Raw genomic sequence first — 16,153 nt, 5'->3', positions numbered from 1 at the left:
GGGTTAATTTTTTTTTTTTTTTTTTTTTTGTAATTAATTTTTTTTTTTTTTTTAATTTCTTTCATTTATTATTTTTTCCTATTAAAATGACATCACAAAAAGAAAGAAAAGTATTTTTTGTATCAGGTGCAAGTAAAGGTAAATCAAATCGTCTATAATATTTATAATTATAAATTATAAAAACTAACATTTTTTATTATAGGTCTTGGCTTAATTTTAACAAAACAAATTTTAGAAAGAGGTTTTAACTGTGCCTCAACTAGTAGAAATAAAGAACAACTTGTAAAAAACTTAAAAGAATATAGTTTTGTAACAAATGAAAACTTTTTACCTTTAGAAGTAGATCTTTCCTCAGATGAATCAATTAAAAAGAGTATTGACGAAACAATAGCAAAATTCGGAAGAATTGATGTTGTTATTAACAATGCTGGATATTCACAATGGTTTGTTTTATTTAAATTTTTAAATCTGTTAAAAAATAATATTAACAATTTTTTAATTTTTAGTGGAACTGTAGAAGAGTTAACTGATAAAGAGGTACGTGACCAATTTGAATGCAATGTATTTGGCGTTATAGGAATTATACGTAATGCAGCTCCATATTTACGTAAAAACAAGGTATATAATAACTAATTAATATATTTTAAGTTTCTTTTTATTCCTATTAATTATTTAATAGAAATTCCCAGAAGGTCCAAGAATCATTAACATCACCAGTGTAGGAGGATTTACTGGTAATTTTCCAACCTTTTCAGTATACTGCTCTACTAAATTCGCTATTGAAGGTCTTAGTGAAGGTTTAGCTGCAGATTTAAAAGAGTTTAATGTCCATGTCTCTACTGTATTACTTGGCTATTTCCGTACATCGTTCTTAGAAAAAGGTTCAGTCAGTGTACCATCCCATCCAATTAATGAATATACTGCAGTTAGAAAAGCTCAAGAAATGCATCAAAACTCAATCAATGGAAAACAACTTGGTGATCCTGAAAAAGGAGCTAAAGCTATTATTGATTTTTCATTAAAACAAAATCCAGAGTTACATTTTTTTGTAGGTTCAGACTCAATAAAAATTGCAGAAGAAACAATCGAAAGACTTAAAGGAGATATTAAAGCAAACATTGAAGCTAGTATGTCAACAGATCATAAAAATTAAATAATATTTAAGTATAATAAAATAAACCCAACACAAAAAAAAAAAAAAAATTATTTTAAATAAAAAAAAAAAAATAGAAAAGAACTTTAACAAAAATAATAATGCTATCATAATAATTATTGATTTTGTTTATTTTATTATTTGTATTTCTTTTTTTTTTTTTTTTTTTTTTTGTAAAAATTTAATTTATCATAAAATAATTGCATAAAAAAAAAAAACTGTTGTTTTACAAAAAGTGGCAATGAAAATTTGATTTGAAAAATTTTTTAAAAAAAAATCAATTTGAAAGTAAAATTCGTTGAAATTTGTGCTACTCTATCAAAACAAATTGATTTATTTATAAATATGGTAATATTTGCATCATTCACTAATTTTTTATTATTTTAGTTTTTTACAAACATCATTTTTGACAATAAAGGTAGTAATATGAGGGAATAAAAAATAAAAAATAAAAAATAAAAAATAAAAAAAATAAAACTGGGGTTGTATAAATATATTTCCCAAACGCCTATACTTACATCTAATTTATGATCTTGATTGTATCTACAACACCAAAATGTGTAACAACTTCTCGAATATTACCTAAAAAGTAATTACAAAAAAAAAAAGTGAAAGTTCAATTTTTTGCTTATTATAAATTTATATTTTTATAATTTAATATAATATATCTTTATTTTATTTTAAATGTTTTTAAAGTGATTTCTACTTTCTTTTAAAGTGCCAAATAAACCATTTTTACAATTTTCTAGAGTGTCGAATGAGGTATCGAATGGAATACGGATATCTAACCATTCATCAATACCTTTCTTTTTACCAATACAATTAAGACCAAAAGAGTCGAGGAAATACATAAATGCTGAATCGATTTTAACATCGCCATATTGTTCTACAATAGAAATCAATGCATCTTCGTATTGTGAATTTACAGTCTCGATAATTTCGCCACTTTGAATAGTAATTGGGTCAGAACGGGTAGATTTGAAAACATTTAATGGAATATTGGTGAGTTTTGAATTTCTATTATAATGGTAAATATCTGAAAGTTCGACAATATAAAATAAATAATTATCTCTATTCTTTTCTATAACTGATTTAGATTTTGGATTACGGTCATAATAAATTCTTCTAACTCTGTCAATGTTGTATTTGCTTGGTTCGCCACTAGTGCTACTATTACTTTCTACTTTAATTGCACGACCACTGATATTAATACGCTCTAAATCAAACTCCGGATGGAGCTTTACCAACTGGGGTCAATGGATAAATTACCATCGATACTTTATTAAAATGCTTGAAATGTGTGATGTGTGGACTGTCTTTATGTAATGCAATAATTGGGTTATAGATTGTAAATTTCTCTTCTTTTGATTCATCTGTTATATCTGTTTTTACCATTTCTACAGAGTCATGTAATGCATAGGGTACCAATGAACCATAGATTGGTGTTTGATTTTCATCTGTCATTTTTGCCATCATATAAACTGATGACAATGTTGCTGATCTTCTCATTAATAATAAACTCTTTGAAATCTGTTCTCTAGTTAATGCTGATGATGATGATGGTCCATATTGTTTCTTGCTAAAATCAATGTCACCAATGGATCCATAAAATGGTTTTTCAACTCCCTCTTTTTTATTATTATCATTGTTCTTTATATCTATATTGTTATCCTTTCCATTATTATTATTATTAGTTTGTGTTGAATAAAATTGCTTTCTTTCCTTTAAATTATATATTATATTATTATTACTACTATTATATTTAACAAATTTTAGATTTTTTGGTGATAAAATCTGCAATCTAGATGATGTTTTTAAGAGATTACGAATCATTTTTTTATAATAAAATGTAGTGGTGTTAAATGTGGTGTGTGGAAAAATGTGGTGGGGTTAAAATTATTTGAAAGTTTCCTATTATTTATAAAAATGATATGAGCCTTGTGTGTTTGTGTTTTTATTTTGAAGTTAAAATATGTATGTTTAAAGAATGTAATAATATTAATCAGAACACATTAATATGAAAAATAATAATTTAAAAAATTAAATAAAAAATAATAAAAAATAAAAAAAATTAAAAAAAAAAAATAATTTTAAAAAAATAAATTTTTCGTTTCTAAATTTTGAAAAAAAAAAAAAAATTTCATTTTTAAATTATTCAAATTTTTATAATTATCTATATTAAAAAAATAGTAAATTATATAATTATAATTATATAATTATAAAAAAAAAAAAAATTTCATTTTTTTCATTTTATTATTTCAACAACAATAAATTATTTATTCATAAAAAGAGGTAAAGAAATAAAACAAAGCACAATACCAATAGAAAAACCCACCAAATTCACACAAACACCAACCTCAACACACAAATACACCCCCAAATCGCTCCCCCCCCCCAAATAAAAAAAAAAAAAAAAAAAAAAAAAAAAAACTACACTACATAACTTTAAAGTTTTTCATCTGTAAATTACCAACATAATCAGTTTTTTTTTTTTTTTTTCTTTAACACAACAACCCCAAATAATATTTATTTTAAATATAAATAAATTATATTATTTATGGATATTTGTTTCCCTTTTTAATTTTTTTTTTTTTCCTTTTTTTTTTAAATTATTTAAAAAAAAAAAATTGTTAGTGGAATTTTAACTAATACGAATAATAATAATAGTAATAAAAATAATAATAATAAATTATTTATTTAAACCTCAAACATAACAAAAAAAATTCAATTTTAATTTTTTAAAATTTTATTTTTTATTTTTATTTTTTATTTTTATTTTTTTTTTTTTGGTTTTTTTTATTAGTTAGTTAATTTTTTTTTTTTCCAATATTTGAACAATTATATAGTTAGAAATAATAATTTTTTTTGTACAAAAAATAATTTAAATAAAAAAAAAAAAAAAATAAAAAATTCATTATAATAATAATAAATTTTAAAAAATTGTATATTTTTAAAGTAAACAAAATTTATATCATATATTTTACAATTATATTTATAATAATAAACAATAAAAAAAAATAAAAATAAATAAAAATAAAAAAAAAAAGAAAACTTCCCTCAGAATAGTTTTGTTAAAAAGTAATATAATTATTTATATCGAAATTAAATAAAAATATAATTTTAAAAATTTTTTATTTTATTTTATTTTATTTTTTTTATTTAATTTTTATTTTTTAAAATTTTTTTTTCAACTTTTTTTTTTTATTCCCAAAAATTAATTTTTTATTTTATTTTAAAAAATAACCTATTAACAAATAAAATCTAATAGGATAGGCCACAAAAAAAGGAACTAATTAGTATAATAAAAATAATAATAACCCCGCTACTTCCTCAAATAATAAAAATCAAATAAAACCAAAAAATCAATTATTGAATTCGTCTTTATTATATGATATCATATACTATAAATTTAATACAAATTACAATTTAAAAAATGAATCAAGATAGTAACAATAAAAATATTAACAATGGAATAAATAATAAATCAAATCCAGCACCTTTTAATTTTTTCTCATCAAATTCTTTTCACAGTGGACTTGGAGGATTATTATCACCAGACTACTCTTTCTCTGAAATGCCAAATTTAAATATATTGTAAGTTGTAATACCTTTTTCTAAATTTATTATTTATTATAAAAATTTATTACAGAATTTTTTTTCAAATTTTTTTTTTTTTTAAAAGATATAAAACATGAAATTTGGATTAAAATTCAAAATTTTTATTTTCTCTTTTTTTTTTTTTTAAAATTTACTAATATATTAATTTTTATGTTACTCACAGAAATAGCACAGATTCATTCGAAAAGAGTATTGGTCATTCATTTTTTAATTCATTTTCATCATTGGGTGGATTTAATCAACAAAATCCAGGATTATTAGCATTGCAAAATACATATCTTCAACAACAAGGTCAACAAGATAAACCAACAGAACAACAACAAACTATTCCAACACCACCTCCACCACCACCCACAACTGCCTCTCAACCAAATATTCAACAACAAATCGAACAACAAATACAACAACAACACCATGACCAAATACAGCAACAACATGACCAACAAATGCAACAAATTCAGCAACAGATGCAACAGCTTCAACAACAAATCCAATCAGATAATTCAAGCTCGCCTAGTGAAAATTCAAACTCAAATACAACACAAAGTTTAAACTCGTCATTTGATAATACAAAACCAATTTCCCCAGATAATGACCCATTAAATAATAATGGTATCACTACAAACATTGTTAATGGAATAGTTGTTAGAGAGTTTGAAATGAGAAAATCAAGTTTCGATAGTAATGATATGACAACTTCCTATGTCGATGAAGCAAGCTCCTCCTCCCCAACAAATAATGGTTCAATGTCGACAACTACTACTACCACAACCTCATCTACACCAGCCAATACCACAATTGCAAACATTAAATTAGAGACAAAATCAATTGTAGCTGATAATAACAATGAATCACTAGGTGCAACAGCCGCAACATCAAAAACAGCAACCACCAAAACTGGTAAAAAGGCAACATTAAAACAAGGTTGGACCAAAGAAGAACACATAAAGTTTTTAAATGGTATTCAAGTTCATGGTAAGGGCGCTTGGAAGGAAATTGCTCAATTTGTTGGCACAAGAACACCAACTCAAATTCAAAGTCATGCTCAAAAATATTATCTCAGACAAAAACAAGAAACTAAAAATAAAAGAAGTATACACGATCTTTCTTTACAAGATTTAATTCAGGAAGCTGAAGGTAAAAAAGAAAAGGAAAAGAATAAAGAAAAAGAGAAAGAGAAAGAGAAAGATAAAGAGGGAAAAAGTAAATATTTGTAAATCTTAAAAATTTTAAAACCAATTATTAATTAATTTTTTTTTTTTTATTTATAGAAATTCAAAAAACTACTAAAAAATCTAAAAAATCAAAGTCAAAATCAAAGTCAAAAGATAAGGATAAAGATAAAGAAATGGAAGAGGATACACCAGAATTACCACCTACAACAACCACAACAACTACTACTACAACTACTACACCAAGTCCACAGGTCTCACCAGGTGATCAAATGGTTGGAAAATGTAAGTTTTTTTTTAATTTATTATTTAATATTATAAAATATCTAATATAATTTTTTATTTGTTTAGTATTCTCTCCATTTTATAGATCGAATGATGGCGGTAATACTTTTATGGGTAACAATATGAACAATAACAATAATCCAGGTTCAAATACAAATACAAATATAAATACAAACACCAATATTAACACCAACACTAATACAAATTTAAATACAAATATAAACTCTAATATAAATACAAACAACAATATAAATACAAATATAAATAATAACAATATAAATATGAATAATATGAACAATAATATAAATAATAATATAAATAATAATATAAATAATAATATAAATAACAATATAAATAACAATATAAATAATAATGGCTTAAATAATAATATAGGAGGTATTAGTATGACAACAAATATAAATGATATGATAAATAATAATTTAAATAGCTTTACAAATATGAATAATATGAACTTAAATAATATGAGCAATTTAAATAACAACATAAATATAAATATGAATAATATAAATACAATGAACAATAATCTAAATGGTTTAGCATTAAACAACAATGACATAATACGACAACAAAATTTAATGCAATATCAAATGGACTACCAAATAACTCCACCACAAGTTCATCAATTTAACAATACAAATAATTCAAATAATATTTATCAAATGTACAATAATAATAGTAATAGTAGTAGTAATAATAATAATAATAACAATAATAATAATAACCCTCAGCCAATGGGGTGGTCTCAAGCAAATCATCAATCACCACAACAACCATCTCAAATACCAATGCTCCAAAACCAAAACTTTGGTATGCCAAATCAAAATATTTATTACGACTATAATACAATATTACATTCTACAACGAAATAAATCAATTATAAAATTAAGTGCGCATGTAATATAAAATAAAAAAATTAAATATAATAAATTATTATAAAATTTAAAAATCTTTTTTTTTTTTAATAAAATTCATCAACCATTCAATCACAAAAAATAATTTGATTATCTTTTTTTTTTTTTTTATAATAAATAAATAAGTTTTTTTTAATTTCTTTATTTTTTAGAATTTTTTTGATATTTGTTAACCATTTCTTTGAGTTTATCTAATTTAGAATAATCTTTAGCTGAACCGTTTTCATCCAAACCATCTTTATAACCCATGGCAATCATCTCTTTTGAATATTGGAAACCTAAAACATAACCTGGTAGTTTTTCACCTGGTGTATAGATATTTAAAGTGGCATCTGGGAAAGCCATTCTAACATTTTCTATATCTTTTAAGTGAGTATTTAAAATTTCGATACGAGCTTCTCTTGTAACAACGTCAATTGTGTGGAAACTTGAAACATTAACAATTGGATCTAAACTACCTTCCAAAATGACATCAACAATTACATCTGTTGCACCAGTTCCATAGCAGAGTCTAACTGTATCGGTAATTGGTGTGTCATAAGTAGCACCACCATCACAATAGCTATATCCATTATCTTTGGTAATCATTGGAAAAACGACTGGTACAGAGGAGGAGGCTACAACTGATAATGTAAATTGTGGATCTGATTTGTTCCAACGATCGAAAAGACCAGTGTCGATATTTGTAGCACCAATTAAAATACCTCTATCTGAATTTGCGATCAAAGTTGGATTAATTAAAGCATCTAAAAAGTTGAAAAGAGGAGTGGTATCAAAAAGACCAGTTTTAAAGAAAACACCTTCGAGTGGACCACCAGGCCAGTTAACATAAACATTTTCCCTTGTCAATCTTAACCATTGTTCTACTAAAAATTCACTTGCTGATAATTCATCACCTACACTATACATAACCATAGCTGCTGCATTAATTGAACCTGCACTAATACCTGTAGTAAATTGCCATGCATAATCAGAAGGAGTATTGTTTCTTGCTTCGAGAATACCTTTGATTACACCTGTTTCCCATGCACCACGATCACCTGCACCTGAAAATGCTATAGATATGATATATTATTAATATTTATTTTTTTGTAAATCATTGCATGGGAATTAATTTTTTTTTTTTTTTTTTTTTTTTTTAAAAAATCCCTTCCCTATAAATTAATATTCCACTCTTAAATATTCGAAATCACATACTAACTGCTCTACATGTTGTTGGATTTGATGATGATCCTGCTGAATATACTGTATTTACAACTAATAAAGATAAAAGTACTAATGCTTTTAAAATCATCATTTTATTTTGTTATATATAATAAAACAAATAATAAAATGAGTGGACGAAAAAAAAAATTATAAAAAATGATTTGAAAAGTTTTTTTACTTTCATTCCTATCCCAATTTTACCCCAATATTAAATTTTTTTTTTTTTTAAATATTTTAATAAATTATTTTAAAATTTTATCAAAATAACTGATTTTCCCATTTTAAAAAATCTTTTTTTTTTTATTTTATTTTTTTTTATTTAAAAGTAATTTTTTTTTTTTTTTTTTGGGTATATTTTATTTCAATTGGACAAAAATATTCAAAACCAAACTTTTAACACACCCCATTTTTTATAAAATTTTTAAAATTAAAATATAAATCTTTTGAAAAAAAAATTATACAAATATAAATATTATAAAATATCTTTTTATTAAAACCATTTTTTGGAATATCATAAAGTCAAAAAATTAAAAATTTTTTTTATTTTTTTATTTTTTTGGGTTTCATACTCATAAAATGAATGAAATAAATTAATAAGATCAATTATTTTGGTGTTTTTTAAATAAATTATATTCCAATTTTTAAATATATAAAATGAAATTTATTGATTTTTGATTGCAACTAGATCTTTAAACTAAATTATATCTTAAGAAAAAATAGAAAAATTAAATACTCCTAAAAAGAGACCCTTTTCATTACTATTCTGATATTTTAAAAATAAATAACCGAAAACCATATTAAGTAAATAATATTTTTTAAGTAATCACACCCAAATTTTTTTAAATTTAATAGGGGAGTGTGTGGCCAAAATAATTAAACAACTAAATATGAGGAGAATAATAATATTGGTTTATTTGGATAACAAAATAAAATGGCACCTAATGGTTGGGTATTTATATTAATATTTTTAAAAGATAATGATCTTTGTTTTGGTATGATTAATAAACTTTAATTAAACCTCATATATATAAAAAAATATAAATATTTCACTATTTATTGGAAATTTTTTTTTAATTTATATATATTTTATGATATTGCCTTTTATCAAAAAAAAAATGTTATAATCATTATTGTAAAAAAAAAAAGATTTATCAATGAAAAGTCATCAAAAAAAATATTTCAATAAAAAAAAAAAATATCTAGTAATCAAAATATTTTATATATTTAGGTGAAAAATCGCAAGGTATATAATAAAAGAAATCAATATTGATGAAAATATATATTTATATAACCAAATATTAATTTTGATTACTTCTTTCCTCCTAATCTTTTTATTTCCGATAAAAAATTTTATTATTAAAAATTCGGGATTGGAAAAAAAAAAAAAAAGGTTATTTGTAAATTTAAAGAGGGGTTTATTAAAAAATCAACTACATTTCTTTTTTTAAAAAATGATTTTCCCTTTCCCCTCGGTTATTTTATTTCGTTTCCCATATACTAAAAAAAATTTTTTTTTTTGGGTCCTTTTTAAAAAAAAAAAAAAGTATCCTGGGGGGGAAGCTTAAAAAAAAAAAATTTCCTTTTTTTATTTTTTTTAAATTTTTTTTTTTATTTTATTTTATTTTCCCTAATTTTTTTTTAATGCCTTTTTTTTTTTTTTTTTTGTTGGTTCATTTCAAATATTATTTTATTTTTTTTTAAAATAAACAAATAATTGTTATAATAATAATAATAATATAGTTATTTAATATTTATTTATAAATAACTAATTATTTTCTTTACTTTTTTTTTTTTTTATTATTTTTTCATATTAATAATTAAAAAAAAATTTTAAAAAATTTTACACATTTTTTAAATTAAATTAAATAATATTATTTTTTTGTTTTTTTTTTATTTTATTTTTTTTACTAAATTATTTAAAACAAATCAAAAAATGACAGAGAATTGTTTAGAAACTAATAAAAACTTATTAATGTCAACTAAGGATATTAAAAGAATTGCAGTTTTGACAAGTGGTGGTGATTCAAGTGGTATGAATCCAGCTATAAGAGCATTTGCAAGAGCAGCCATGTTGAAAGGAGCCGAAGTATTTGCAATTCGTGAAGGTTATAATGGTTTAGTTAATGACTCGATTTTACCATTAAATTGGGGATCTGTAGCAGGTATTATTAGTAGAGGTGGAACAATTATAGGTACAGCAAGAAGTGCAGAATTTCGTACACGTGAAGGTAGAAAGAAAGCCGCATTCAACTTAATTAAAAATAAAATCAACAATCTTTTAGTCATTGGTGGTGATGGTAGTCTTACAGGTGCCAATTTACTTCGTAGCGAATGGTGTTCATTATTGGGTGAACTTGTAAATGATGGTAAAATTAGTCCAGATTGTTTAGAAAACTATTCAACTCTTTCAATTGCTGGTATCGTTGGTTCAATCGATAATGATATGTGCGGTACTGATTTAACAGTAGGTGCTGATACTGCTACTAGAAGAATTTTAGAGGCTATCGATTCCATTCTTAGTACTGCTGTAAGTCATCAAAGAAGTTTTGTAATTGAAGTTATGGGTAGAAACTGTGGTTGGTTAGCATTGGTTAGTGGTGTTGCTACTGGTGCCGATTATATTTTAATTCCAGAATCACCACCAGAAAAAGGTTGGGAGCAACATATGGCTGATAATCTCGAAAAGGGTCGTCTCTCTGGTAGAAGATGTTCATTAGTTATTGTATCGGAAGGTGCTATCGATAGCGATGGTAAACCAATTACCTCATCATATGTCAGACAATTTTTAGAAGATAAAGGTCACGATGCTAGAATCACAATTTTAGGTCATGTTCAAAGAGGTGGTACTCCAACATTTTTAGATCGTTATATCGCCACCATTATGGGTGTCGAATCAGCCAACTATTTCTATGACACCAAAGAGGCACAAAAAGAACCAGTATTAATTGGTATGAGCGGTACAGATGTAATTAGATCACCATTAATGGAGTGTGTAAAGAAGACTCAATCAATTGCCACATTAATCAAAGAGAAACGTTTCAACGAAGTTGTCGATTGCAGAGGTGGTATGTTTAAGGAATTCCATGAAATCTTTAGAGCATGTTCAAATCTTTATCGTCGTAAAGTCGAGCCAAATGGTCTCAATATCGTTATCCTTCATAGTGGTGGTCCATCACCAGGTATGAATCCATGTGTTCGTGCTTTCACTCGTTTAGGTATCGATCGTGGTTATACAATGTATGGTTGCTTTAATGGATTTGGTGGTTTAGCTTTAGGTGAAATTCAACAATTAAATTGGATGACTGTCAATGGTTGGTCCGTTATGGGTGGTGCTGAACTTGGTACCAATCGTTCAGTTCCAAACGATTCAAATATCGATGCTATTATGGCCAATTTAGAAAAACTTAAAATCGATGCAATTTTAATGTTTGGTGGTTTCAATGGCTACCTTGGTATTGCTAAGCTCTACGAATACCGTGAAAAATATCCAAGATTAAAGAAAATATCAATTATAGGTGCTCCAGGTACCATTGCAAATAATGTACCAGGTACCAATATCAGTATTGGTGCTGATACTTCACTCAATAACACTTTAGATGCTTTAGATAAAATCAAACAATCAGCTGTCGCATCTCGTCGTCTTTTCGTTGTCGAAGTTATGGGTGCTCATTGTGGTTATCTTGCAGCCATGAGCTCATTAGCATCAGGTGCCGAACGTTCATATATTATGGAAAAAGGTGTAACATTGGAATCATTAACCAAAGATCTTAAAATGTTTGTCGAGCGTTTCAAACGTGAACACAGAATCGGTCTCATCATTAAAAGTGAAAGTGCTAGTCCAACCTATACAACTCATTTCATCTATTCACTCTTTAAAGAAGAAGGTAAACATCTCTTTGATGTACGTGAATCAATTTTAGGCCATTTACAACAAGGTGGTTCACCATCAGCCATTGACCGTATTTTCTCAACTCGTTTAATGAATCACTATTTCGAATTTTTAGAAAAAGACTTAAAAGAAAACAATCATCTCCAAATGAGTGGTTGTATTGGTTTCATCGATGGTGGTGTTCATTTCACCCCAATGCCTGAAATGATCGAAGAAATGTCTGATAAATATAGACGTCCACGTTCTCAATGGTGGATGGATTTAGTTGATATCTCTCAAAATATAAGTGTTTTCCCATTAGACGATCCATCAATTTTTAATCCTCCAAATTTAAATGATTTAGGTAGACCAAAAAGTCACGAAATTAGCTCTCCAACATCTTACTCACAAAAATCTTTCGATCCAAATGTAAATCCTCAATTTACACTTTAAAATTAAAAATAAATAACATTAAATAAAAAAAAAAAAATAAAAAAGTAAAATTTTATTTATTTATACAAAAAAAAAAAAAAAAAAAATACAAAAAAAAAAATGCTTTGTGTAATAATGATAATAAAATAACTATTTTGATTGAAATAAAAAAATTTATCCTGAATCTATTATGTGTTTAAGGGTAGTGTGTTTGAATACACTAAATATTTCTTATAATATATAATACAATATAAAAATATATAAATAAAAATTTATTTATATAAAAGTAAATTAAATTTTTTTCTTTAAATTATTTAGTTGAGACAAGGTCAGACAGTTGACATAGAGATGCTACCCCCTAGACAACACTTTTAAACATTTTTTGGATGTTCATAAGGATTTTGTCATCATTCAAGTGTAATTTTATATATTATTATCACGTATGATAATGATAGATAAGAATTACTCTACTAATTGTCTGGTTTGTTTAGTGGTGCCCAAAATGTTTTTAAGTCCTCAATATTTTATAGATATTTATGGGATAAAAACTTGGTAAAAAAACGAAAAAAACGAAAAAAAAAAATAAAACGTTTAATTTTATTTTTTTTAATTTTTAATTTTTATTTTTTGGGTTTTAAATGTGTACTCTGGATTTAATCGATATTATTAAGATAAATAATCATTAAAACAAATTCTTGGTGATATGTAATTAACAAATAATAATTCGAAAACTATTTTTATTTTTAATTTTTAATTTTAATTTTTTTTATTACCCAATTTTTATTTATTTATTTATTTATTTATTTCTTTATTATTTATTTATTTATTTATCATTTATTTATTTATTTGTTTGTTTGTTTCTTATTTGTTTATTTATATTTTTTGTTTGATAAAAAATAATTTAAAATTGTTTTTTTTTTATTTTTTTTTATTTTTATTTGGTTTATTTTTATTATTATTTATTTTTTAATTTCTTTATTGCTTATTCCTTTACTTTGTTTAATTATGTATAAAACATAGAAGTTAAAATTATATTTATAGTCTTTTGCTTTGGAAATATTAAAATAAAAAAAAATAGATTTTTCTTATTTTTTTTTTTTTATTTTTTTATTTTTTTTAATTTTTTTTTTTAAATTATTTTTTTAATTTTTTTATAATTTTTTTATAAAACAACATTGCAATCAAATTAAAACAAAAAAGATATTATAATATCAAAATAATTAATAACAATACATATACAATAAATAATGGCCGAAAGAATATCATATTTGGGATATAATATTCCACCAGAAGTTAAAAATATGATACCAGTTGTACAGAAATTTGAACAATCATTTTATAGAGATATTTTATCAATGGTAGCACTTTATATGAAAACTAAAAAGATCACATTAAATAAAAAGGAAGAAAACGATAGATTAGAACAAATTACAGATTCAATTCATAATAAATTAACAATATCTGCAAATGATAATAAAGTTGATCCAAATTTATCATCCATTGTATTCACAGGTTTATATTATATTTTAAAGATTGCAATTAAAAAAAAAGTCAACAATCAAACATTTTTAGCTGATATTACAGATCTTAAATTACCACAACCATTAATAACTGATTTATCAAATATTTATAATAATCAGTAAGAGTCACAATATTCATTTATAATAATATACACCTATACCATCACTTATTATTATTATTATTATTCCAAAGATTCTAATTTTATTTCACTTTTTTTTATACAGAGGTAAAGATTTAGCAGAAAAATCAAATAATGATAAAATTTTATTCCCAAAACTAGAAACATTTAAATGGAGAGTTGACGTTATTATTAGTAGCAGTTTTACATCAAGAGTACTTATACCAGTTATTTTAATGGAAATGGCTGATAACAATGGAAAAACTAGAGTATTTGAGGTTTCAGTTGACACATTCCACAAACTTCGTTATAATGTAGCAAAGGTATTAAAAGATTTAGAAGATTTAGAACAAAACCAAATTATTTCAAAATTAGAAAATAAATTAAATTAGTTTATTTCATAATAAAATAAAATATATTATAAATAATAATAATAATAAAAATAAAAGTAAATAAACAAATAAAAAAAAAAAGAAAAATATAAATTAAAAGAAAAAAAAAAAAAAACATATATTATTTATATTTTTACTAATAATATTGTATTGTAAAAAGTACTATTTATTTTTATTATTTATTTTAATATAATTTTATTTTTTATATATTTCTTCACAACGTTTATCAAATGAATTGATCATTGTATTTAAAGAGGATGCGAAAAAAGAGTCCATTAATGATGCGTATAGTGGTGATTTAAAATGATAGGTTAATTTGCAGTGGGCAATGCATGTGTTTGGTTTGGGGCCATCTTTAAAAGTCCATCGATTTATTAATTTATGAAATAAATTGGTGTCTATTGCAGTTGATTCAATGAAACTGTCTTTTTTATAAACTACTTTGCTTGTATAACTTTCTTTGATTGATCCTTGACCCACTACTAATTCAGCTTCAAAACAATTTTCTTGCCCATTTGGGTTCTTTTTTGTAATGGTTGATCCTAAACAAAATGGTAAAAAATCTTCATATTCTTCAACTTTTAAAACTACATCATAAACTTGATTGGTTGGATAGCTGTGTTTAAATTTAAAAAGAATTATTAGTATTATTATGACTACTTAGTGTGTGTGTATGTATGTGGGTGTATGGCTGTGATTTTTACTTTAAAACTTTTGACATTTCTTTTGTGACGGGTTCTACTGATGATCCACTTCCAGTTTCAAATAATTTTTTAAAAAAATTTCTATTACCATTATTATTTATATTTATATTTATATTATGTTTTATTATATTATTTTTTGTATGTATATTATTTAAAATTTTTAAATTGTTTCTTATAATTGAGACTGATATAATATTGGAACAAATCATTTTGCTTTTATTTCTGTGTAATTAAAAAATCAAATCAGTAAATAAAATGAAAAATAAAAAATAAAAACAAAATAAAAATAAAAAAAAAAAATTTAAAAAAACTTTTTTTAAAATTTCATTTATTAATTTTAGGCTATCCGCAAATATATAATTACTGTTTAACAATGATAATTTTTGTGAGAAATTATGGTGTTGTCGTTTAAATTGAGTGCATCTTGAACCAAAACCCTAAAAAAACTAATTTCCACAAAATTGAAAAAACAAAATTTAAAAAATCCATTATTGTATCAGACTGAAGAGTGGTTGATGTGAATGTTGATTTATTTGATGTGGTGTTGAAAATTATATCATTAAAAGAAAACAAGAATACTTCTAAAGTATAAATAAAAATATTATTAAATGAAAAATACATTTTTATATTAATATATAATTCCCCAAATAAACCTATATAAATCTCCAAAACTATTAAATTATTACCAAACTTAAATTCTAATAGTTTTGGAAATAATTCAGACCATATCAACAATGAATAATAATATCTCC

The 16,153-nt window shown here is 23.8% G+C and overlaps 7 protein-coding genes across 7 annotated transcripts; 4 read left to right on the top strand and 3 right to left on the bottom strand.

Annotated features, from left to right (window-relative positions):
- Positions 1 to 86: 86 nt before the first annotated feature.
- On the top strand, positions 87 to 1,153 carry DICPUDRAFT_87819 (uncharacterized protein; the record flags this gene model as incomplete). Its single annotated transcript, XM_003287906.1, has 4 exons — positions 87 to 138; positions 203 to 443; positions 507 to 618; positions 680 to 1,153. 4 exons carry the CDS (start codon positions 87 to 89, stop codon positions 1,151 to 1,153), a joined length of 879 nt encoding a protein of 292 aa, XP_003287954.1.
- A 680-nt stretch (positions 1,154 to 1,833) lies between these two features.
- DICPUDRAFT_78792 (uncharacterized protein) lies at positions 1,834 to 2,986 on the bottom strand (the record flags this gene model as incomplete). The annotated part of the gene is made up of 2 exons (XM_003287896.1): positions 1,834 to 2,400; positions 2,432 to 2,986. 2 exons carry the CDS (start codon positions 2,984 to 2,986, stop codon positions 1,834 to 1,836), a joined length of 1,122 nt encoding a protein of 373 aa, XP_003287944.1.
- A 1,600-nt stretch (positions 2,987 to 4,586) lies between these two features.
- Positions 4,587 to 7,118, top strand: DICPUDRAFT_152142 (uncharacterized protein; the record flags this gene model as incomplete). The annotated part of the gene is made up of 4 exons (XM_003287905.1): positions 4,587 to 4,747; positions 4,941 to 5,974; positions 6,043 to 6,228; positions 6,295 to 7,118. 4 exons carry the CDS (start codon positions 4,587 to 4,589, stop codon positions 7,116 to 7,118), a joined length of 2,205 nt encoding a protein of 734 aa, XP_003287953.1.
- A 183-nt stretch (positions 7,119 to 7,301) lies between these two features.
- Positions 7,302 to 8,454, bottom strand: DICPUDRAFT_33288 (uncharacterized protein; the record flags this gene model as incomplete). Its single annotated transcript, XM_003287895.1, has 2 exons — positions 7,302 to 8,215; positions 8,358 to 8,454. 2 exons carry the CDS (start codon positions 8,452 to 8,454, stop codon positions 7,302 to 7,304), a joined length of 1,011 nt encoding a protein of 336 aa, XP_003287943.1.
- Positions 8,455 to 10,338: 1,884 nt separating this feature from the next.
- Positions 10,339 to 12,753, top strand: DICPUDRAFT_55132 (uncharacterized protein; the record flags this gene model as incomplete). The annotated part of the gene is made up of 1 exon (XM_003287904.1): positions 10,339 to 12,753. One exon carries the CDS (start codon positions 10,339 to 10,341, stop codon positions 12,685 to 12,687), a length of 2,349 nt encoding a protein of 782 aa, XP_003287952.1. The 3' UTR covers positions 12,688 to 12,753.
- Positions 12,754 to 13,913: 1,160 nt separating this feature from the next.
- On the top strand, positions 13,914 to 14,697 carry DICPUDRAFT_152138 (uncharacterized protein; the record flags this gene model as incomplete). The annotated part of the gene is made up of 2 exons (XM_003287903.1): positions 13,914 to 14,305; positions 14,412 to 14,697. The coding sequence occupies 2 exons, from the start codon at positions 13,914 to 13,916 to the stop codon at positions 14,695 to 14,697; spliced, it is 678 nt and encodes a 225-aa protein (XP_003287951.1).
- A 195-nt stretch (positions 14,698 to 14,892) lies between these two features.
- DICPUDRAFT_33274 (uncharacterized protein) lies at positions 14,893 to 15,610 on the bottom strand (the record flags this gene model as incomplete). Its single annotated transcript, XM_003287894.1, has 2 exons — positions 14,893 to 15,313; positions 15,402 to 15,610. The coding sequence occupies 2 exons, from the start codon at positions 15,608 to 15,610 to the stop codon at positions 14,893 to 14,895; spliced, it is 630 nt and encodes a 209-aa protein (XP_003287942.1).
- Positions 15,611 to 16,153: the final 543 nt, after the last annotated feature.

The sequence above is a fragment of the Dictyostelium purpureum genome (genome assembly GCF_000190715.1).
Source record: "Dictyostelium purpureum unplaced genomic scaffold DICPUscaffold_117, whole genome shotgun sequence".
NCBI lineage: Eukaryota > Evosea > Eumycetozoa > Dictyosteliales > Dictyosteliaceae > Dictyostelium > Dictyostelium purpureum.
Note: the sequence above shows the minus strand (reverse complement) of the source record. Positions and strands in the feature narration are given on the sequence as shown.